The following is a 24,725-nucleotide window of genomic DNA, read 5'->3' as shown; positions in this document are numbered from 1 at the left end:
ACTTTTAAGCCACTCAGATACCCTACGGGCTCGGAAAGTGCAACGAAATCATCAAATTTTAGCTAGAAACTGTATTTTTGTCGATTTTTATTGAATTTGAACTATATTTCAACGTTTTTTGATGGTTCTGAGCCACCAAACACACTTAAAGCATGCAGAATCGACTCAGAATAGGAAAAGGAGACGTTTAGGTCAATTTTATGCATTCTGGCGTTCGTAGATACAAGAAAACTGTTAAAATTCTTCAGAAACGTCACTTTTGAAGTGTTTTCTTGTACTTTTAAGCCACTCAGATACCCTACGGGCTCGGAAAGTGCAACGAAACCATCAAATTTTAGCTAGAAACTGTATTTTTGTCGATTTTTATTGAATTTTAACTATATTTCAACGTTTTTTGATGGTTCTGAGCCACCAAACACACTTAAAGCATGCAGAATCGACTCAGAATAGGAAAAGGAGACGTTTAGGTCAATTTTATGCATTCTGGCGTTCGAAGATACAAGAAAACTGTTAAAATTCTTCAGAAACGTCACTTTTGAAGTGTTTTCTTGTACCTTTAAGCCACTCAGATACCCTACGGGCTCGGAAAGTGCAACGAAACCATCAAATTTTAGCTAGAAACTGTATTTTTTCGATTTTTATTGAATTTGAACTATATTTCAACGTTTTTTGATGGTTCTGAGCCACCAAACACACTTAAAAGCATGCAGAATCGACTCAGAATAGGAAAAGGAGACGTTTAGGTCAATTTTATGCATTCTGGCGTTCGTAGATACAAGAAAACTGTTAAAATTCTTCAAAAACGTCACTTTTGAAGTGTTTTCTTGTACTTTTAAGCCACTCAGATACCCTACGGGCTCGGAAAGTGCAACGAAACCATCAAATTTTAACTAGAAACTGTATTTTTGTCGATTTTTATTGAATTTGAACTATATTTCAACGTTTTTTGATGGTTCTGAGCCACCAAACACACTTAAAGCATGCAGAATCGACTCAGAATAGGAAAAGGAGACGTTTAGGTCAATTTTATGCATTCTGGCGTTCGTAGATACAAGAAAACTGTTAAAATTCTTCAGAAACGTCACTTTTGAAGTGTTTTCTTGTACTTTTAAGCCACTCAGATACCCTACGGGCTCGGAAAGTGCAACGAAACCATCAAATTTTAACTAGAAACTGTATTTTTGTCGATTTTTATTGAATTTGAACTATATTTCAACGTTTTTTGATGGTTCTGAGCCACCAAACACACTTAAAGCATGCAGAATCGACTCAGAATAGGAAAAGGAGACGTTTAGGTCAATTTTATGCATTCTGGCGTTCGTAGATACAAGAAAACTGTTAAAATTCTTCAGAAACGTCACTTTTGAAGTGTTTTCTTGTACTTTTAAGCCACTCAGATACCCAACGGGCTCGGAAAGTGCAACGAAACCATCAAATTTTAGCTAGAAACTGTATTTTTGTCGATTTTTATTGAATTTGAACTAAATTTCAACGTTTTTTGATGGTTCTGAGCCACCAAACACACTTAAAGCATGCAGAATCGACTCAGAATAGGAAAAGGAGACGTTTAGGTCAATTTTATGCATTCTGGCGTTCGTAGATACAAGAAAACTGTTAAAATTCTTCAGAAAAGTCACTTTTGAAGTGTTTTCTTGTACTTTTAAGCCACTCAGATACCCTACGGGCTCGGAAAGTGCAACGAAATCATCAAATTTTAGCTAGAAACTGTATTTTTGTCGATTTTTATTGAATTTGAACTATATTTCAACGTTTTTTGATGGTTCTGAGCCACCAAACACACTTAAAGCATGCAGAATCGACTCAGAATAGGAAAAGGAGACGTTTAGGTCAATTTTATGCATTCTGGCGTTCGTAGATACAAGAAAACTGTTAAAATTCTTCAGAAACGTCACTTTTGAAGTGTTTTCTTGTACTTTTAAGCCACTCAGATACCCTACGGGCTCGGAAAGTGCAACGAAACCATCAAATTTTAGCTAGAAACTGTATTTTTGTCGATTTTTATTGAATTTGAACTATATTTCAACGTTTTTTGATGGTTCTGAGCCACCAAACACACTTAAAGCATGCAGAATCGACTCAGAATAGGAAAAGGAGACGTTTAGGTCAATTTTATGCATTCTGGCGTTCGTAGATACAAGAAAACTGTTAAAATTCTTCAGAAACGTCACTTTTCAAGTGTTTTCTTGTACTTTTAAGCCACTCAGATACCCTACGGGCTCGGAAAGTGCAAGGAAACCATCAAATTTTAGCTAGAAACTGTATTTTTGTCGATTTTTATTGAATTTGATCTATATTTCAAGGTTTTTTGATGGTTCTGAGCCACCAAACACACTTAAAGCATGCAGAATCGACTCAGAATAGGAAAAGGAGACGTTTAGGTCAATTTTATGCATTCTGGCGTTCGTAGATACAAGAAAACTGTTAAAATTCTTCAGAAACGTCACTTTTGAAGTGTTTTCTTGTACTTTTAAGCCACTCAGATACCCTACGGGCTCGGAAAGTGCAACGAAACCATCAAATTTTAGCTAGAAACTGTATTTTTGTCGATTTTTATTGAATTTGAACTATATTTCAACGTTTTTTGATGGTTCTGAGCCACCAAACACACTTAAAGCATGCAGAATCGACTCAGAATAGGAAAAGGAGACGTTTAGGTCAATTTTATGCATTCTGGCGTTCGTAGATACAAGAAAACTGTTAAAATTCTTCAGAAACGTCACTTTTGAAGTGTTTTCTTGTACTTTTAAGCCACTCAGATACCCTATGGGCTCGGAAAGTGCAACGAAACCATCAAATTTTAGCTAGAAACTGTATTTTTGTCGATTTTTATTGAATTTGAACTATATTTCAACGTTTTTTGATGGTTCTGAGCCACCAAACACACTTAAAGCATGCAGAATCGACTCAGAATAGGAAAAGGAGACGTTTAGGTCAATTTTATGCATTCTGGCGTTCGTAGATACAAGAAAACTGTTAAAATTCTTCAGAAACGTCACTTTTGAAGTGTTTTCTTGTACTTTTAAGCCACTCAGATACCCTACGGGCTCGGAAAGTGCAACGAAACCATCAAATTTTAGCTAGAAACTGTATTTTTATCGATTTTTATTGAATTTGAACTATATTTCAACTTTTTTTGATGGTTCTGAGCCACCAAACACACTTAAAGCATGCAGAATCGACTCAGAATAGGAAAAGGAGACGTTTAGGTCAATTTTATGCATTCTGGCGTTCGTAGATACAAGAAAACTGTTAAAATTCTTCAGAAACGTCACTTTTGAAGTGTTTTCTAGTACTTTTAAGCCACTCAGATAACCTACGGGCTCGGAAAGTGCAACGAAACCATCAAATTTTAGCTAGAAACTGTATTTTTGTCGATTTTTATTGAATTTGAACTATATTTCAACGTTTTTTGATGGTTCTGAGCCACCAAACACACTTAAAGCATGCAGAATCGACTCAGAATAGGAAAAGGAGACGTTTAGGTCAATTTTATGCATTCTGGCGTTCGTAGATACAAGAAAACTGTTAAAATTCTTCAGAAACGTCACTTTTGAAGTGTTTTCTTGTACTTTTAAGCCACTCAGATACCCAACGGGCTCGGAAAGTGCAACGAAACCATCAAATTTTAGCTAGAAACTGTATTTTTGTCGATTTTTATTGAATTTGAACTATATTTCAACGTTTTTTGATGGTTCTGAGCCACCAAACACACTTAAAGCATGCAGAATCGACTCAGAATAGGAAAAGGAGACGTTTAGGTCAATTTTATGCATTCTGGCGTTCGTAGATACAAGAAAACTGTTAAAATTTTTCAGAAACGTCACTTTTGAAGTGTTTTCTTGTACTTTTAAGCCACTCAGATACCCTACGGGCTCGGAAAGTGCAACGAAACCATCAAATTTTAGCTAGAAACTGTATTTTTGTCGATTTTTATTGAATTTGAACTATATTTCAACGTTTTTTGATGGTTCTGAGCCACCAAACACACTTAAAGCATGCAGAATCGACTCAGAATAGGAAAAGGAGACGTTTAGGTCAATTTTATGCATTCTGGCGTTCGTAAATACAAGAAAACTGTTAAAATTCTTCAGAAACGTCACTTTTGAAGTGTTTTCTTGTACTTTTAAGCCACTCAGATACCCTACGGGCTCGGAAAGTGCAACGAAACCATCAAATTTTAGCTAGAAACTGTATTTTTGTCGATTTTTATTGAATTTAAACTATATTTCAACGTTTTTTGATGGTTCTGAGCCACCAAACACACTTAAAGCATGCAGAATCGACTCAGAATAGGAAAAGGAGACGTTTAGGTCAATTTTATGCATTCTGGCGTTCGTAGATACAAGAAAACTGTTAAAATTCTTCAGAAACGTCACTTTTGAAGTGTTTTCTTGTACTTTTAAGCCACTCAGATACCCTACGGGCTCGGAAAGTGCAACGAAACCATCAAATTTTAGCTAGAAACTGTATTTTTGTCGATTTTTATTGAATTTGAACTATATTTCAACGTTTTTTGATGGTTCTGAGCCACCAAACACACTTAAAGCATGCAGAATCGACTCAGAATAGGAAAAGGAGACGTTTAGGTCAATTTTATGCATTCTGGCGTTCGTAGATACAAAGAAAACTCTTAAAATTCTTCAGAAACATCACTTTTGAAGTGGTTTCTTGTACTTTTAAGCCACTCAGATACCCTACGGGCTCGGAAAGTGCAACGAAACCATCAAATTTTAGCTAGAAACTGTATTTTTGTCGATTTTTATTGAATTTGAACTATATTTCAACGTTTTTTGATGGTTCTGAGCCACCAAACACACTTAAAGCATGCAGAATCGACTCAGAATAGGAAAAGGAGACGTTTAGGTCAATTTTATGCATTCTGGCGTTCGTAGATACAAGAAAACTGTTAAAATTCTTCAGAAACGTCACTTTTGAAGTGTTTTCTTGTACTTTTAAGCCACTCAGATACCCTACGGGCTCGAAAAGTGCAACGAAACCATCAAATTTTAGCTAGAAACTGTATTTTTGTCGATTTTTATTGAATTTGAACTATATTTCAACGTTTTTTGATGGTTCTGAGCCACCAAACACACTTAAAGCATTCAGAATCGACTCAGAATAGGAAAAGGAGACGTTTAGGTCAATTTTATGCATTCTGGCGTTCGTAGATACAAGAAAACTGTTAAAATTCTTCAGAAACGTCACTTTTGAAGTGTTTTCTTGTACTTTTAAGCCACTCAGATACCCTACGGGCTCGGAAAGTGCAACGAAACCATCAAATTTTAGCTAGAAACTGTATTTTTGTCGATTTTTATTGAATTTGAACTATATTTCAACGTTTTTTGATGGTTCTGAGCCACCAAACACACTTAAAGCATGCAGAATCGACTCAGAATAGGAAAAGGAGACGTTTAGGTCAATTTTATGCATTCTGGCGTTCGTAAATACAAGAAAACTGTTAAAATTCTTCAGAAACGTCACTTTTGAAGTGTTTTCTTGTACTTTTAAGCCACTCAGATACCCTACGGGCTCGGAAAGTGCAACGAAACCATCAAATTTTAGCTAGAAACTGTATTTTTGTCGATTTTTATTGAATTTGAACTATATTTCAACGTTTTTTGATGGTTCTGAGCCACCAAACACACTTAAAGCATGCAGAATCGACTCAGAATAGGAAAAGGAGACGTTTAGGTCAATTTTATGCATTCTGGCGTTCGTAGATACAAGAAAACTGTTAAAATTCTTCAGAAACGTCTCTTTTGAAGTGTTTTCTTGTACTTTTAAGCCACTCAGATACCCTACGGGCTCGGAAAGTGCAACGAAACCATGAAATTTTAGCTAGAAACTGTATTTTTGTCGATTTTTATTGAATTTGAACTATATTTCAACGTTTTTTGATGGTTCTGAGCCACCAAACACACTTAAAGCATGCAGAATCGACTCAGAATAGGAAAAGGAGACGTTTAGGTCAATTTTATGCATTCTGGCGTTCGTAGATACAAGAAAACTGTTAAAATTCTTCAGAAACGTCACTTTTGAAGTGGTTTCTTGTACTTTTAAGCCACTCAGATACCCTACGGGCTCGGAAAGTGCAACGAAACCATCAAATTTTAGCTAGAAACTGTATTTTTGTCGATTTTTATTGAATTTGAACTATATTTCAACGTTTTTTGATGGTTCTGAGCCACCAAACACACTTAAAGCATGCAGAATCGACTCAGAATAGGAAAAGGAGACGTTTAGGTCAATTTTATGCATTCTGGCGTTCGTAGATACAAGAAAACTGTTAAAATTCTTCAGAAACGTCTCTTTTGAAGTGTTTTCTTGTACTTTTAAGCCACTCAGATACCCTACGGGCTCGGAAAGTGCAACGAAACCATCAAATTTTAGCTAGAAACTGTATCTTTGTCGATTTTTATTGAATTTGAACTATATTTCAACGTTTTTTGATGGTTCTGAGCCACCAAACACACTTAAAGCCTGCAGAATCGACTCAGAATAGGAAAAGGAGACGTTTAGGTCAATTTTATGCATTCTGGCGTTCGTAGATACAAGAAAACTGTTAAAATTCTTCAGAAACGCCACTTTTGAAGTGTTTTCTTGTACTTTTAAGCCACTCAGATACCCTACGGGCTCGGAAAGTGCAACGAAACCATCAAATTTTAGCTAGAAACTGTATTTTTGTCGATTTTTATTGAATTTGAACTATATTTCAACGTTTTTTGATGGTTCTGAGCCACCAAACACACTTAAAGCATGCAGAATCGACTCAGAATAGGAAAAGGAGACGTTTAGGTCAATTTTATGCATTCTGGCGTTCGTAGATACAAGAAAACTGTTAAAATTCTTCAGAAACGTCACTTTTGAAGTGTTTTCTTGTACTTTTAAGCCACTCAGATACCCTACGGGCTCGGAAAGTGCAACGAAACCATCAAATTTTAGCTAGAAACTGTATTTTTGTCGATTTTTATTGAATTTGAACTATATTTCAACGTTTTTTGATGGTTCTGAGCCACCAAACACACTTAAAGCATGCAGAATCGACTCAGAATAGGAAAAGGAGACGTTTAGGTCAATTTTATGCATTCTGGCGTTCGTAGATACAAGAAAACTGTTAAAATTCTTCAGAAACGTCACTTTTGAAGTGTTTTCTTGTACTTTTAAGCCACTCAGATACCCTACGGGCTCGGAAAGTGCAACGAAATCATAAAATTTTAGCTAGAAACTGTATTTTTGTCGATTTTTATTGAATTTGAACTATATTTCAACGTTTTTTGATGGTTCTGAGCCACCAAACACACTTAAAGCTTGCAGAATCGACTCAGAATAGGAAAAGGAGACGTTTAGGTCAATTTTATGCATTCTGGCGTTCGTAGATACAAGAAAACTGTTAAAATTCTTCAGAAACGTCACTTTTGAAGTGTTTTCTTGTACCATTAAGCCACTCAGATACCCTACGGGCTCGGAAAGTGCAACGAAACCATCAAATTTTAGCTAGAAACTGTATTTTTGTCGATTTTTATTGAATTTGAACTATATTTCAACGTTTTTTGATGGTTCTGAGCCACCAAACACACTTGAAGCATGCAGAATCGACTCAGAATAGGAAAAGGAGACGTTTAGGTCAATTTTATGCATTCTGGCGTTCGTAGATACAAGAAAACTGTTAAAATTCTTCAGAAACGTCACTTTTGAAGTGTTTTCTTGTACTTTTAAGCCACTCAGATACCCTACGGGCTCGGAAAGTGCAACGAAACCATCAAATTTTAGCTAGAAACTGTATTTTTGTCGATTTTTATTGAATTTGAACTATATTTCAACTTTTTTTGATGGTTCTGAGCCACCAAACACACTTAAAGCATGCAGAATCGACTCAGAATAGGAAAAGGAGACGTTTAGGTCAATTTTATGCATTCTGGCGTTCGTAGATACAAGAAAACTGTTAAAATTCTTCAGAAACGTCACTTTTGAAGTGTTTTCTTGTACTTTTAAGCCACTCAGATACCCTACGGGCTCGGAAAGTGCAACGAAACCATCAAATTTTAGCTAGAAACTGTATTTTTGTCGATTTTTATTGAATTTGAACTATATTTCAACGTTTTTTGATGGTTCTGAGCCACCAAACACACTTAAAGCATGCAGAATCGACTCAGAATAGGAAAAGGAGACGTTTAGGTCAATTTTATGCATTCTGGCGTTCGTAGATACAAGAAAACTGTTAAAATTCTTCAGAAACGTCACTTTTGAAGTGTTTTCTTGTACTTTTAAGCCACTCAGATACCCTACGGGCACGGAAAGTGCAACGAAACCATCAAATTTTAGCTAGAAACTGTATTTTTGTCGATTTTTATTGAATTTGAACTATATTTCAACGTTTTTTGATGGTTCTGAGCCACCAAACACACTTAAAGCATGCAGAATCGACTCAGAATAGGAAAAGGAGACGTTTAGGTCAATTTTATGCATTCTGGCGTTCGTAGATACAAGAAAACTGTTAAAATTCTTCAGAAACGTCACTTTTGAAGTGTTTTCTTGTACTTTTAAGCCACTCAGATACCCTACGGGCTCGGAAAGTGCAACGAAACCATCAAATTTTAGCTGGAAACTGTATTTTTGTCGATTTTTATTGAATTTGAACTATATTTCAACGTTTTTTGATGGTTCTAAGCCACCAAACACACTTAAAGCATGCAGAATCGACTCAGGATAGGAAAAGGAGACGTTTAGGTCAATTTTATGCATTCTGGCGTTCGTAGATACAAGAAAACTGTTAAAATTCTTCAGAAACGTCACTTTTGAAGTGTTTTCTTGTACTTTTAAGCCACTCAGATACCCTGCGGGCTCGGAAAGTGCAACGAAACCATCAAATTTTAGCTAGAAACTGTATTTTTGTCGATTTTTATTGAATTTGAACTATATTTCAACGTTTTTTGATGGTTCTGAGCCACCAAACACACTTAAAGCATGCAGAATCGACTCAGAATAGGAAAAGGAGACGTTTAGGTCAATTTTATGCATTCTGGCGTTCGTAGATACAAGAAAACTGTTAAAATTCTTCAGAAACGTCACTTTTGAAGTGTTTTCTTGTACTTTTAAGCCACTCAGATACCCTACGGGCTCGGAAAGTGCAACGAAACCATCAAATTTTAGCTGGAAACTGTATTTTTGTCGATTTTTATTGAATTTGAACTATATTTCAAAGTTTTTTGATGGTTCTGTGCCACCAAACACACTTAAAGCATGCAGAATCGACTCAGAATAGGAAAAGGAGACGTTTAGGTCAATTTTATGCATTCTGGCGTTCGTAGATACAAGAAAACTGTTAAAATTCTTCAGAAACGTCACTTTTGAAGTGTTTTCTTGTACTTTTAAGCCACTCAGATACCCTGCGGGCTCGGAAAGTGCAACGAAACCATCAAATTTTAGCTAGAAACTGTATTTTTGTCGATTTTTATTGAATTTGAACTATATTTCAACGTTTTTTGATGGTTCTGAGCCACCAAACACACTTAAAGCATGCAGAATCGACTCAGAATAGGAAAAGGAGACGTTTAGGTCAATTTTATGCATTCTGGCGTTCGTAGATACAAGAAAACTGTTAAAATTCTTCAGAAACGTCACTTTTGAAGTGTTTTCTTGTACTTTTAAGCCACTCAGATACCCTACGGGCTCGGAAAGTGCAACGAAACCATCAAATTTTAGCTAGAAACTGTATTTTTGTCGATTTTTATTGAATTTGAACTATATTTCAACGTTTTTTGATGGTTCTGAGCCACCAAACACACTTAAAGCATGCAGAATCGACTCAGAATAGGAAAAGGAGATGTTTAGGTCAATTTTATGCATTCTGGCGTTCGTAGATACAAGAAAACTGTTAAAATTCTTCAGAAACGTCACTTTTGAAGTGTTTTCTTGTACTTTTAAGCCACTCAGATACCCTACGGGCTCGGAAAGTGCAACGAAACCATCAAATTTTAGCTAGAAACTGTATTTTTGTCGATTTTTATTGAATTTGAACTATATTTCAACGTTTTTTGATGGTTCTGAGCCACCAAACACACTTAAAGCATGCAGAATCGACTCAGAATAGGAAAAGGAGACGTTTAGGTCAATTTTATGCATTCTGGCGTTCGTAGATACAAGAAAACTGTTAAAATTCTTCAGAAACGTCACTTTTGAAGTGTTTTCTTGTACTTTTAAGCCACTCAGATACCCTACGGGCTCGGAAAGTGCAACGAAACCATCAAATTTTAGCTAGAAACTGTATTTTTGTCGATTTTTATTGAATTTGAACTCTATTTCAACGTTTTTTGATGGTTCTGAGCCACCAAACACACTTAAAGCATGCAGAATCGACTCAGAATAGGAAAAGGAGACGTTTAGGTCAATTTTATGCATTCTGGCGTTCGTAGATACAAGAAAACTGTTAAAATTCTTAGAAACGTCACTTTTGAAGTGTTTTCTTGTACTTTTAAGCCACTCAGATACCCTACGGGCTCGGAAAGTGCAACGAAACCATCAAATTTTAGCTAGAAACTGTATTTTTGTCAATTTTTATTGAATTTGAACTATATTTCATCGTTTTTTGATGGTTCTGAGCCACCAAACACACTTAAAGCATGCAGAATCGACTCAGAATAGGAAAAGGAGACGTTTAGGTCAATTTTATGCATTCTGGCGTTCGTAGATACAAGAAAACTGTTAAAATTCTTCAGAAACGTCACTTTTGAAGTGTTTTCTTGTACTTTTAAGCCACTCAGATACCCTACGGGCTCGGAAAGTGCAACGAAACCATCAAATTTTAGCTAGAAACTGTACTTTTGTCAATTTTTATTGAATTTGAACTATATTTCAACGTTTTTTGATGGTTCTGAGCCACCAAACACACTTAAAACATGCAGAATCGACTCAGAATAGGAAAAGGAGACGTTTAGGTCAATTTTATGCATTCTGGCGTTCGTAGATACAAGAAAACTGTTAAAATTCTTCAGAAACGTCACTTTTGAAGCGTTTTCTTGTACTTTTAAGCCACTCAGATACCCTACGGGCTCGGAAAGTGCAACGAAACCATCAAATTTTAGCTAGAAACTGTATTTTTGTCGATTTTTATTGAATTTGAACTATATTTCAACGTTTTTTGATGGTTCTGAGCCACCAAACACACTTAAAGCATGCAGAATCGACTCAGAATAGGAAAAGGAGACGTTTAGGTCAATTTTATGCATTCTGGCGTTCGTAGATACAAGAAAACTGTTAAAATTCTTCAGAAACGTCACTTTTGAAGTGTTTTCTTGTACTTTTAAGCCACTCAGATACCCTACGGGCTCGGAAAGTGCAACGAAACCATCAAATTTTAGCTAGAAACTGTATTTTTGTCGATTTTTATTGAATTTGAACTATATTTCAACGTTTTTTGATGGTTCTGAGCCACCAAACACACTTAAAGCATGCAGAATCGACTCAGAATAGGAAAAGGAGACGTTTAGGTCAATTTTATGCATTCTGGCGTTCGTAGATACAAGAAAACTGTTAAAATTCTTCAGAAACGTCACTTTTGAAGTGTTTTCTTGTACTTTTAAGCCACTCAGATACCCTACGGGCTCGGAAAGTGCAACTAAACCATCAAATTTTAGCTAGAAACTGTATTTTTGTCGATTTTTATTGAATTTGAACTATATTTCAACGTTTTTTGATGGTTCTGAGCCACCAAACACACTTAAAGCATGCAGAATCGACTCAGAATAGGAAAAGGAGACGTTTAGGTCAATTTTATGCATTCTGGCGTTCGTAGATACAAGAAAACTGTTAAAATTCTTCAGAAACGTCACTTTTGAAGCGTTTTCTTGTACTTTTAAGCCACTCAGATACCCTACGGGCTCGGAAAGTGCAACGAAACCATCAAATTTTAGCTAGAAACTGTATTTTTTCGATTTTTATTGAATTTGAACTATATTTCAACGTTTTTTGATGGTTCTGAGCCACCAAACACACTTAAAGCATGCAGAATCGACTCAGAATAGGAAAAGGACACGTTTAGGTCAATTTTATGCATTCTGGCGTTCGTAGATACAAGAAAACTGTTAAAATTCTTCAGAAACGTCACTTTTGAAGTGTTTTCTTGTACTTTTAAGCCACTCAGATACCCTACGGGCTCGGAAAGTGCAACGAAACCATCAAATTTTAGCTAGAAACTGTATTTTTGTCGATTTTTATTGAATTTGAACTATATTTCAACGTTTTTTGATGGTTCTGAGCAACCAAACACACTTAAAGCATGCAGAATCGACTCAGAATAGGAAAAGGAGACGTTTAGGTCAATTTTATGCATTCTGGCGTTCGTAGATACAAGAAAACTGTTAAAATTCTTCAGAAACGTCACTTTTGAAGTGTTTTCTTGTACTTTTAAGCCACTCAGATACCCTACGGGCTCGGAAAGTGCAACGAAACAATCAAATTTTAGCTAGAAACTGTACTTTTGTCGATTTTTATTGAATTTGAACTATATTTCAACGTTTTTTGATGGTTCTGAGCCACCAAACACACTTAAAGCATGCAGAATCGACTCAGAATAGGAAAAGGAGACGTTTAGGTCAATTTTATGCATTCTGGCGTTCGTAGATACAAGAAAACTGTTAAAATTCTTCAGAAACGTCACTTTTGAAGTGTTTTCTTGTACTTTTAAGCCAGCCACTCAGATACCCTACGGGCTCGGAAAGTGCAACGAAACCATCAAATTTTAGCTAGAAACTGTATTTTTGTCGATTTTTATTGAATTTGAACTATATTTCAACGTTTTTTGATGGTTCTGAGCCACCAAACACACTTAAAGCATGCAGAATCGACTCAGAATAGGAAAAGGAGACGTTTAGGTCAATTTTATGCATTCTGGCGTTCGTAGATACAAGAAAACTGTTAAAATTCTTCAGAAACGTCACTTTTGAAGTGTTTTCTTGTACTTTTAAGCCACTCAGATACCCTACGGGCTCGGAAAGTGCAACGAAACCATCAAATTGTAGCTAGAAACTGTATTTTTGTCGATTTTTATTGAATTTGAACTATATTTCAACGTTTTTTGATGATTCTGAGCCACCAAACACACTTAAAGCATGCAGAATCGACTCAGAATAGGAAAAGGAGACGTTTAGGTCAATTTTATGCATTCTGGCGTTCGTAGATACAAGAAAACTGTTAAAATTCTTCAGAAACGTCACTTTTGAAGTGTTTTCTTGTACTTCTAAGCCACTCAGATACCCTATGGGCTCGGAAAGTGCAACGAAACCATCAAATTTTAGCTAGAAACTGTATTTTTGTCGATTTTTATTGAATTTGAACTATATTTCAACGTTTTTTGATGGTTCTGAGCCACCAAACACACTTAAAGCATGCAGAATCGACTCAGAATAGGAAAAGGAGACGTTTAGGTCAATTTTATGCATTCTGGCGTTCGTAGATACAAGAAAACTGTTCAAATTCTTCAGAAACGTCACTTTTGAAGTGTTTTCTTGTACTTTTAAGCCACTCAGATACCCTACGGGCTCGGAAAGTGCAACGAAACCATCAAATTTTAGCTAGAAACTGTATTTTTGTCGATTTTTATTGAATTTGAACTATATTTCAACGTTTTTTGATGGTTCTGAGCCACCAAACACACTTAAAGCATGCAGAATCGACTCAGAATAGGAAAAGGAGACGTTTAGGTCAATTCTATGCATTCTGGCGTTCGTAGATACAAGAAAACTGTTAAAATTCTTCAGAAACGTCACTTTTGAAGTGTTTTCTTGTACTTTTAAGCCACTCAGATACCCTACGGGCTCGGAAAGTACAACGAAACCATCAAATTGTAGCTAGAAACTGTATTTTTGTCGATTTTTATTGAATTTGAACTATATTTCAACGTTTTTTGATGGTTCTGAGCCACCAAACACACTTAAAGCATGCAGAATCGACTCAGAATAGGAAAAGGAGACGTTTAGGTCAATTTTATGCATTCTGGCGTTCGTAGATACAAGAAAACTGTTAAAATTCTTCAGAAACGTCACTTTTGAAGTGTTTTCTTGTACTTTTAAGCCACTCAGATACCCTATGGGCTCGGAAAGTGCAACGAAACCATCAAATTTTAGCTAGAAACTGTATTTTTGTCGATTTTTATTGAATTTGAACTATATTTCAACGTTTTTTGATGGTTCTGAGCCACCAAACACACTTAAAGCATGCAGAATCGACTCAGAATAGGAAAAGGAGACGTTTAGGTCAATTTTATGCATTCTGGCGTTCGTAGATACAAGAAAACTGTTAAAATTCTTCAGAAACGTCACTTTTGAAGTGTTTTCTTGTACTATTAAGCCACTCAGATACCCTACGGGCTCGGAAAGTGCAACCAAACCATCAAATTTTAGCTAGAAACTGTATTTTTGTCGATTTTTATTGAATTTGAACTATATTTCAACGTTTTTTGATGGTTCTGAGCCACCAAACACACTTAAAGCATGCAGAATCGACTCAGAATAGGAAAAGGAGACGTTTAGGTCAATTTTATGCATTCTGGCGTTCGTAGATACAAGAAAACTGTTAAAATTCTTCAGAAACGTCACTTTTGAAGTGTTTTCTTGTACTTTTAAGCCACTCAGATACCCTACGGGCTCGGAAAGTGCAACGAAACCATCAAATTTTAGCTAGAAACTGTATTTTTGTCGATTTTTATTGAATTTGAACTATATTTCAACGTTTTTTGATGGTTCTGAGCCACCAAACACACTTAAAGCATGCAGAATCGACTCAGAATAGGAAAAGGAGACGTTTAGGTCAATTTTATGCATTCTGGCGTTCGTAGATACAAGAAAACTGTTAAAATTCTTCAGAAACGTCACTTTTGAAGTGTTTTCTTGTACTTTTAAGCCACTCAGATACCCTACGGGCTCGGAAAGTGCAACGAAACCATCAAATTGTAGCTAGAAACTGTATTTTTGTCGATTTTTATTGAATTTGAACTATATTTCAACGTTTTTTGATGGTTCTGAGCCACCAAACACACTTAAAGCATGCAGAATCGACTCAGAATAGGAAAAGGAGACGTTTAGGTCAATTTTATGCATTCTGGCGTTCGTAGATACAAGAAAACTGTTAAAATTCTTCAGAAACGTCACTTTTGAAGTGTTTTCTTGTACTTCTAAGCCACTCAGATACCCTATGGGCTCGGAAAGTGCAACGAAACCATCAAATTTTAGCTAGAAACTGTATTTTTGTCGATTTTTATTGAATTTGAACTATATTTCAACGTTTTTTGATGGTTCTGAGCCACCAAACACACTTAAAGCATGCAGAATCGACTCAGAATAGGAAAAGGAGACGTTTAGGTCAATTTTATGCATTCTGGCGTTCGTAGATACAAGAAAACTGTTCAAATTCTTCAGAAACGTCACTTTTGAAGTGTTTTCTTGTACTTTTAAGCCACTCAGATACCCTACGGGCTCGGAAAGTGCAACGAAACCATCAAATTTTAGCTAGAAACTGTATTTTTGTCGATTTTTATTGAATTTGAACTATATTTCAACGTTTTTTGATGGTTCTGAGCCACCAAACACACTTAAAGCATGCAGAATCGACTCAGAATAGGAAAAGGAGACGTTTAGGTCAATTCTATGCATTCTGGCGTTCGTAGATACAAGAAAACTGTTAAAATTCTTCAGAAACGTCACTTTTGAAGTGTTTTCTTGTACTTTTAAGCCACTCAGATACCCTACGGGCTCGGAAAGTACAACGAAACCATCAAATTGTAGCTAGAAACTGTATTTTTGTCGATTTTTATTGAATTTGAACTATATTTCAACGTTTTTTGATGGTTCTGAGCCACCAAACACACTTAAAGCATGCAGAATCGACTCAGAATAGGAAAAGGAGACGTTTAGGTCAATTTTATGCATTCTGGCGTTCGTAGATACAAGAAAACTGTTAAAATTCTTCAGAAACGTCACTTTTGAAGTGTTTTCTTGTACTTTTAAGCCACTCAGATACCCTATGGGCTCGGAAAGTGCAACGAAACCATCAAATTTTAGCTAGAAACTGTATTTTTGTCGATTTTTATTGAATTTGAACTATATTTCAACGTTTTTTGATGGTTCTGAGCCACCAAACACACTTAAAGCATGCAGAATCGACTCAGAATAGGAAAAGGAGACGTTTAGGTCAATTTTATGCATTCTGGCGTTCGTAGATACAAGAAAACTGTTAAAATTCTTCAGAAACGTCACTTTTGAAGTGTTTTCTTGTACTATTAAGCCACTCAGATACCCTACGGGCTCGGAAAGTGCAACGAAACCATCAAATTTTAGCTAGAAACTGTATTTTTGTCGATTTTTATTGAATTTGAACTATATTTCAACGTTTTTTGATGGTTCTGAGCCACCAAACACACTTAAAGCATGCAGAATCGACTCAGAATAGGAAAAGGAGACGTTTAGGTCAATTTTATGCATTCTGGCGTTCGTAGATACAAGAAAACTGTTAAAATTCTTCAGAAACGTCACTTTTGAAGTGTTTTCTTGTACTTTTAAGCCACTCAGATACCCTACGGGCTCGGAAAGTGCAACGAAATCATCAAATTTTAGCTAGAAACTGTATTTTTGTCGATTTTTATTGAATTTGAACTATATTTCAACGTTTTTTGATGGTTCTGAGCCACCAAACACACTTAAAGCTTGCAGAATCGACTCAGAATAGGAAAAGGAGACGTTTAGGTCAATTTTATGCATTCTGGCGTTCGTAGATACAAGAAAACTGTTAAAATTCTTCAGAAACGTCACTTTTGAAGTGTTTTCTTGTACTTTTAAGCCACTCAGATACCCTACGGGCTCGGAAAGTGCAACGAAACCATCAAATTTTAGCTAGAAACTGTACTTTTGTCGATTTTTATTGAATTTGAACTATATTTCAACGTTTTTTAATGGTTCTGAGCCACCAAACACACTTAAAGCATGCAGAATCGACTCAGAATAGGAAAAGGAGACGTTTAGGTCAATTTTATGCATTCTGGCGTTCGTAGATACAAGAAAACTGTTAAAATTCTTCAGAAACGTCACTTTTGAAGTGTTTTCTTGTACTTTTAAGCCACTCAGATACCCTACGGGCTCGGAAAGTGCAACGAAACCATCAAATTTTAGCTAGAAACTGTATTTTTGTCGATTTTTATTGAATTTGAACTATATTTCAACGTTTTTTGATGGTTCTGAGCCACCAAACACACTTAAAGCATGCAGAATCGACTCAGAATAGGAAAAGGAGACGTTTAGGTCAATTTTATGCATTCTGGCGTTCGTAGATACAAGAAAACTGTTAAAATTCTTCAGAAACGTCACTTTTGAAGTGTTTTCTTGTACTTTTAAGCCACTCAGATACCCTACGGGCTCGGAAAGTGCAACGAAACCATCAAATTTTAGCTAGAAACTGTATTTTTGTCGATTTTTATTGAATTTGAACTATATTTCAACGTTTTTTGATGGTTCTGAGCCACCAAACACACTTAAAGCATGCAGAATCGACTCAGAATAGGAAAAGGAGACGTTTAGGTCAATTTTATGCATTCTGGCGTTCGTAGATACAAGAAAACTGTTAAAATTCTTCAGAAACATCACTTTTGAAGTGTTTTCTTGAACTTTTAAGGCACTCAGATACCTTACGGGCTCGGAAAGTGCAACAAAACCATCAAATTTTAGCTAGAAACTGTATTTTTGTCGATTTTTATTGAATTTGAACTATATTTCAACGTTTTTTGATGGTTCTGAGCCACCAAACACACTTAAAGCATGCAGAATCGACTCAGAATAGGAAAAGGAGACGTTTAGGTCAATTTTATGCATTCTGGCGTTCGTAGATACAAGAAAACTGTTAAAATTCTTCAGAAACGTCACTTTTGAAGTGTTTTCTTGTACTTTTAAGCCACTCAGATACCCTATGGGCTCGGAAAGTGCAACGAAACCATCAAATTTTAGCTAGAAACTGTATTTTTGTCGATTTTTATTGAATTTGAACTATATTTCAACGTTTTTTGATGGTTCTGAGCCACCAAACACACTTAAAGCATGCAGAATCGACTCAGAATAGGAAAAGGAGACGTTTAGGTCAATTTTATGCATTCTGGCGTTCGTAGATACAAGAAAACTGTTAAAATTCTTCAGAAACGTCACTTTTGAAGTGTTTTCTTGTACTTTTAAGCCACTCAGATACCCTACGGGCTCGGAAAGTGCAACGAAACCATCAAATTTTAGCTAGAAACTGTATTTTTGTCGATTTTTATTGAATTTGAACTATATTTCAACGTTTTTTGATGGTTCTGAGCCACCAAACACACTTAAAGCATGCAGAATCGACTCAGAATAGGAAAAGAAGACGTTTAGGTCAATTTTATGCATTCTGGCGTTCGTAGATACAAGAAAACTGTTAAAATTCTTCAGAAACGTCACTTTTGAAGTGTTTTCTTGTACTTTTAAGCCACTCAGATACCCTACGGGCTCGGAAAGTGCAACGAAATCATCAAATTTTAGCTAGAAACTGTATTTTTGTCGATTTTTATTGAATTTGAACTATATTTCAACGTTTTTTGATGGTTCTGAGCCACCAAACACACTTAAAGCATGCAGAATCGACTCAGAATAGGAAAAGGAGACGTTTAGGTCAATTTTGTGCATTCTGGCGTTCGTAGATACAAGAAAACTGTTAAAATTCTTCAGAAACGTCACTTTCGAAGTGTTTTCTTGTACTTTTAAGCCACTCAGATACTCTACGGGCTCGGAAAGTGCAACGAAACCATCAAATTTTAGCTAGAAACTGTATTTTTGTCGATTTTTATTGAATTTGAACTATATTTCAACGTTTTTTGATGGTTCTGAGCCACCAAACACACTTAAAGCATGCAGAATCGACTCAGAATAGGAAAAGGAGACGTTTAGGTCAATTTTATGCATTCTGGCGTTCGTAGATACAAGAAAACTGTTAAAATTCTTCAGAGTAGTTAATAAATGGGGCTGACGTCACACAAGCTCCGTGTAAATCTTATGGACTTCCGGTCTACTGAAACGGTATCGCTCTCCTTGTCTAACACGTGGCGTTTTTGGATCCCTGTTTGTCGTCTCGCTCTCGCTTATTGTTGTAATGGAGAGGTGTGTGTGGTGCGCGCGCAGGATGGAAGATGGCGCCACCGCTGTATCGCGCGGCGCTCAATTTTTAAATTTATGAAAAAAAGTTTTTTTTCCTCGTCTTTATGCGGGAATCGAACGTCGTCCGATCTCGTGCTAGTTTGTCACCTCGGCATCTCGACTATCGCAGGGACCCTGAATACAGCGTATTGTCAATCGTATTTATGCGTGTGTGTTTGTATGACCTCGAGTGGAGGAGGGGCCGCCGAGTCGGCCTTTTCCTGCAACCACTGTGTTAGGAAAATCAAGGGAATGACTCATTAAATACGGTCATAATTTATTAATGAACCAAAATATTTCAAATGAGCGTCCCCAAATTTTCTTAACACAAAGCGTGTGGCCGTGTACAGGAAGTGTATGTGGTGTTTCTAAATTTCGCATGCACCATTTATAACATACAAATCAGAGAAAAAAAAAAACCTCCATAATTTGTTGATTATTTATTGATAATATAGGTTACAGGTATATGTATTATAAATCATAACAAAAAAGAAAATATTTCAACACATACAGAATCAGCTTTTTATGAAAAAAAAAAATGTTAAATATTTTTCATTCGTTGACAATTTTATAATGACCCCAAGGCAAAGTTTCAACTACATTATTGGGTAATATATATCGTTTATTGTCCGATGAATCGAGTGCTTTTTTATGAATTTTTACGGTAAAAACTTGGTGGTTTTTCGACTGGATTGTATTAAAAGTGCAATTCTGATTTACTTCATTAAATAAACATTTATAAAAGTCATCAAACGTAATATGCTTTATGGCTGTTTTACCAACACCTTTAAGTTTTCGAACGCTACTATCTTTTCCGTCGATTTTGAAGCCGTACACTTTTGATTTAAGCGATACAAATTCGGTCATTATTTTACCACATAGTTCATCTTTAAATTTTCCTGGTACCTTTTTATTCACTTGTGGAATACCCCACTGATTATCGACAGGCAAATCTGAAGTGTCAAATAACAATGATGCGTAATCTCGAATTATATGATAAATATCGGTTGTATCTTCTTTACGTAAAGTTGTAAATTCGTAAATGAAACTGTCGGTATCCATATATAATAATTTGGAAGCGAACCAATTTGATAGGTTTTTTTTGACAAAATTATAATGAAAATCGTACATTAACGTTTTTGATAATTCTAAAATTGTAAATCCTACGTAAATCGGCTTCTCGAAATTTATAGTTGTTTTATTCAATTCAACAACAACCAAATCTTCGTTTATAATTTGCGAACACTTAAATTCTGGCAAAGAGATATATTTTCTAGCGGTAAACCAATTGTTTGCTAGTTTTATTTTACGTTTCTTTCGATCGTTTTCCAGTGTTTTGCCATAATTGGCATTTATCATCAATTTAAAAAAGTCTTTTTCAAAAGCAGATTTGGCTTGCATTCGTAAATCAGTATTGAACATTATATATGGCTTTAACCAAGGTTTTTGTGAGAATTCTAAAACACGATGTATTTTTATCACTTTCAGACCGAAATGCACTGTTTGTCTTAAGTTCTCAAGATGAATTACGTATTTAGTTTTGTCGCATAAAGTGCATAATAATTTCTCTGAATTATTTTGCGAATTAGGAGGCATCTGATGTTCACAACAAAATGGTAATTGTTCATGTAAATCATGAAGAGACTGCGAATATTCCAAATCAACTTCTAAAATACAACATTTATCAGCAGTGTTTGCATAGCATGTATTTATATCTAGACTTTCAATTTCGAAATTATCTAACCACCTAAAATGGTCGTATGGTAAACTCTGGCACTGTGCCCATCCGTAAAGATTACATACGTCCCAATAAATTAGATATTTAGTATCCAAATTTGGATCATATGACGAACAATACTTATTATTGGCTTTTGAATATCGACATATAGATTGTGATATACCACCTCTTAAAGCTTTTTCAATGAAAAGGGTCATATCGATATCTGTGAATAATCTGAGTTTAATTTGTGTCATTTTCAAAGCAGCAGCCCATGATAAGCCAGGTGCTGTAAAAAAACCGGCAGCATCGAGTCCATAATACTTCATAGTCAGATTTCTAAAATTTTCAAAGCAGTCAGCTAAAAGCAATACGTCGAGTTTCAAATAAAACAGGGCGTAATCACTTAAATTTTTAATAGAAAATTCATCCCATATTAGTTTAGCGTGAGCATAATCTTCGTCTGATATGTGTTCATCGTGCAGACTACTATAAAAATAATGTTTTTCAGGCAGTTTCGTTTTCGATAATTTATCCCAACAATCTAAGTACTCGTAACAAAACACTTGTTTTCGTGTTAACAATGGAAAACTTTTTACATCAGAAAAATATGACTTTGTAATTAAAAGTTGATCGGGAGTTAGATTTTTAACAAGAGAATCTAAGGACGAAGATAAAAACCTGTATGAATCTAAAAATGTAACTCGAGTTTGATTGAAATAAGTCGAAAATCCAATATATTTTTCCATATTTAATGGTACCAAATTGACATAATTACTACGAGCCAATTCCTCAATAAAAAGATGAGCGTCATACCCACTAAGATTATGTAAAAAAACGGGTATACTATAATCTTTTTTGCATTGTAAATTACAATTTTGACAATACGGTGCTATATATTTCCCTGTAAGATGATCATGATGGTGGACTTTTGGATTGGTTTCGCAATAAACGCGACCGCAGATAGGACATTCCATTGACGAATTATAATTTAATTTTTCCTCGTCCGAAAGGGGCAACATTGGCAAATCTCGCGAGCGTAGAATTTGCGTCATTTTGTTAATTTCTTTCTGAAGTTTTGCAATGAACCAAGAAGCCGGTGTTTGATCATTTGGTGAACTGGCAATATAACTAAAGAATGTATTTAAACTATTGTCAAAAGAACAGACACTCGTGAACGCTACACTGTAAGGTATATGTCGATATTTCATCGGATGATCATTACCTTTAATTAACAAACATTCAAAATCTGCATAAATAACAAAACCTTTTTTAAGAAGCGCTTTGTAATTTGAAAATTCTAAATGAGCACTAGATTCATCAGGTAAAGTAATCTTAACTGGAGAAAATAATTTACAATCCTGCTGATGCGACTCGTAATGTGATTTAAGGGAGAAATGATTTAAACATCTATCGCAAATGAACATTTTCGCTTTATGAGCCGAAATATTTCTTCCACAAACTTTACTTAAGTCGCTAATAAGACAATAATGGCCATGTTTGGATCGAGTCTTTTTTAAATATAATAAATTTATGTGATGGTTTTTTACATTTTTTGTATGATATATAGGGCCTTCAATTTCATGCGTTTTGTCATTGACCGTGAACACGTTAATTGATATGTTAGAATTTTGAGCTTCAAATTTAGGAATACTTGATAACTGAACAGGCATTTGTACACCACGTAAATTTAATATATCGTGATAGTTCTGCGGATAGGCATCAGTACGTTCATAATTACTATCTTTACAGGGATAAAGACTTGCAAGTACCGACCATACAAAACAAAGACGATCAGTATTCATTATATTAATAATGCCTCCTTTCTTTTTCAATTCTGTTGGCAACGGTATGTAGATTCGGCCGTTTATTGGAGTGTACTTGTTGAACGCAACCATTAGCTGACATATTTTCCGTAGACTCCATCCAGATTTAGATTCTGCGAATTCTTCCATCTGTAATAATACCATACCTTGTTATTAAGTGAAAAAAAAAATCTAAATAACTTACTTTGGTTTGAATAATTCCAGCTAAATCGTCAATAGATTTCTGAATGTCGGTCGATAATAAAATCATAGTGTTGGGTGTGTTGAAATACTTCAGGGACACTTCTCCTGTCGATGGAATTATGTATTCACAAGACATCTCGAAATTTAGTTTAATCGCTGTCATCTTTTTGAGAATATTTGTGATTCTTGAAAAAATTAACGGGCTGGCGTCGTGAAAAAATCGACGAATATCAACAAGATTCTCATCTAAATTAACAACTGCTCCTGTTCTCACGCGACCGACGAAAGCTGATTTTACCTAAGTAAAATTAATGTTTCTTATTTGATACTAAGGGGAATGAATAAAACTTACCTCTATCCAGCGAACCTTACTGTTTCTTCTCTTTTTACTATTACCGTATCCAATTTTTTCATTCTCGATTTTTGATTCGATATGTAAATTTAATCCTTTGATACGTGCTAAATAATTTTCCAATCTTCTTTTCTCCCCAACACAGTCAGAATTTCGCAATACACCATTCACGATTCGTAGATTTTTTCGATTCAATTTTAACACTTTTTCTAATTTCTGGACGTTGTTGTTACACAGTTGCATCATTTTGGTAACAGAATCGATCATTTTCTCGATTACTTCTGTTGTAGCTGATTCCATTGTGAAAAAAAAAAAACACCACTAAGTACTAACACTAATAATGCTGATTAAATATAAATTGATAATAATTATATTGTTACGAGCTGTTTTATATCTGCACGATTTCGTAGAGATGCGCTGGGTTGCTCTTTCCAGTGTCCTTGGTGCCATGATATACCAAAGCCAAACAAAGAACGTCCTCATGGATAGATTCGATCAAGTCATCGGACATATTATCTGCCATCCTTTTTGGTAAAAATATGACACCTTCTTCGAGTTCCACAAGGACACAATCACCAAATTTTCCTTTAACTTTTTTCACATCACAAATCGGGTATTTCTCACCAATCTTTAGCTCATCGGGATTTAATTTCGGTTTAGTTTCACATTTCCCAATTTTGTTCAATTCATTCAAACTAGCAGCCATTTTATATTTTCGCTGATATGAGAGTTAAGATTTCACACGTAGGTACTGCACGCAAGTGAGTCGCGAATATGAATAGATAGCTCTATTATTATTGTTATTCATTATTGTGGTAGGGAATTAAAACAAAGACGCTTTTATTTATTTTTTATTCATTTATTTATTTTATCATTCAGCCTACAAATTCTTGAATAGTACATGTCTGCAGGAAAAACGCTGAAATAATACATTTAATAATTATTATTAATCGTTCGATGCGAGATCAGAAAAAAACTTGAAACTTTTCCGTGCTGGTAATTTTGAAAATTACATTTGTTATATATATGTTAACAAAAATCTAAATTTAATATTAATCGGTTGATGCGAGATCTGCAAAAACCTTGAAACTTCGCTGTGCTAGCAGTTCTTTCATGCAGTGTAAATTAGCAGTCGTAGCATAATAAATTTTTTCAGGTGGGACATATTTTAAGTAACGAATCATATTATTATAAAAATTACAAAATTGTAACTCTTCTAAGAATTTTAATCTATAACATATTGTTTCGTCTAATGCTATGATTTCACGGCAAAGCGCTGGTCCTAAATGTAAAACCGTATCGCCTCTTCTCAATTCGATGACTGTTGGTCCACTGCAAAAATCATGTGATGTTGCAATGTTCACTTCGAAACCGTCGAACTGAAATTTCTTAGGAGCATCACAGTCCAAATTCGATGTTTCAAAATGTATTTTAATTAA

General features: G+C 35.2%; 1 protein-coding gene across 1 annotated transcript; it reads right to left on the bottom strand.

The window, feature by feature from the left end:
* Positions 1-19,360: 19,360 nt before the first annotated feature.
* On the bottom strand, positions 19,361-24,220 carry LOC135119917 (uncharacterized). The gene is made up of 4 exons (XM_064044294.1): positions 23,287-24,220; positions 22,936-23,232; positions 20,115-22,880; positions 19,361-19,429 (listed from the first exon to the last, which is right to left on the bottom strand). The coding sequence occupies exons 1-4, from the start codon at positions 23,584-23,586 to the stop codon at positions 19,361-19,363; spliced, it is 3,432 nt and encodes a 1,143-aa protein (XP_063900364.1). The 5' UTR covers positions 23,587-24,220.
* Positions 24,221-24,725: the final 505 nt, after the last annotated feature.

The sequence above is a fragment of the Zophobas morio genome, unplaced genomic scaffold (assembly GCF_036711695.1).
Source record: "Zophobas morio isolate AGI-343-1 ecotype UQ-CSIRO unplaced genomic scaffold, CSIRO_AGI_Zmor_V1 ptg000316l, whole genome shotgun sequence".
NCBI lineage: Eukaryota > Metazoa > Arthropoda > Insecta > Coleoptera > Tenebrionidae > Zophobas > Zophobas morio.
This window is presented reverse-complemented; position numbering and strand designations above follow the sequence as displayed.

Bases quoted from the DNA above. Each gene is read 5' to 3' on its own strand.
- LOC135119917 (XM_064044294.1), bottom strand. From the start codon at position 23,586: ATGGAATCAGCTACAACAGAAGTAATCGAGAAAATGATCGATTCTGTT. The intron at 23,233-23,286 runs GTAAGTTTTATT...AATTTTACTTAG, and splicing joins GTAAGGTTCGCTGGATAGAG to GTAAAATCAGCTTTCGTCGG. The intron at 19,430-20,114 runs GTACCAGGAAAA...CAGTGGTTGCAG, and splicing joins TTCCACAAGTGAATAAAAAG to GAAAAGGCCGACTCGGCGGC.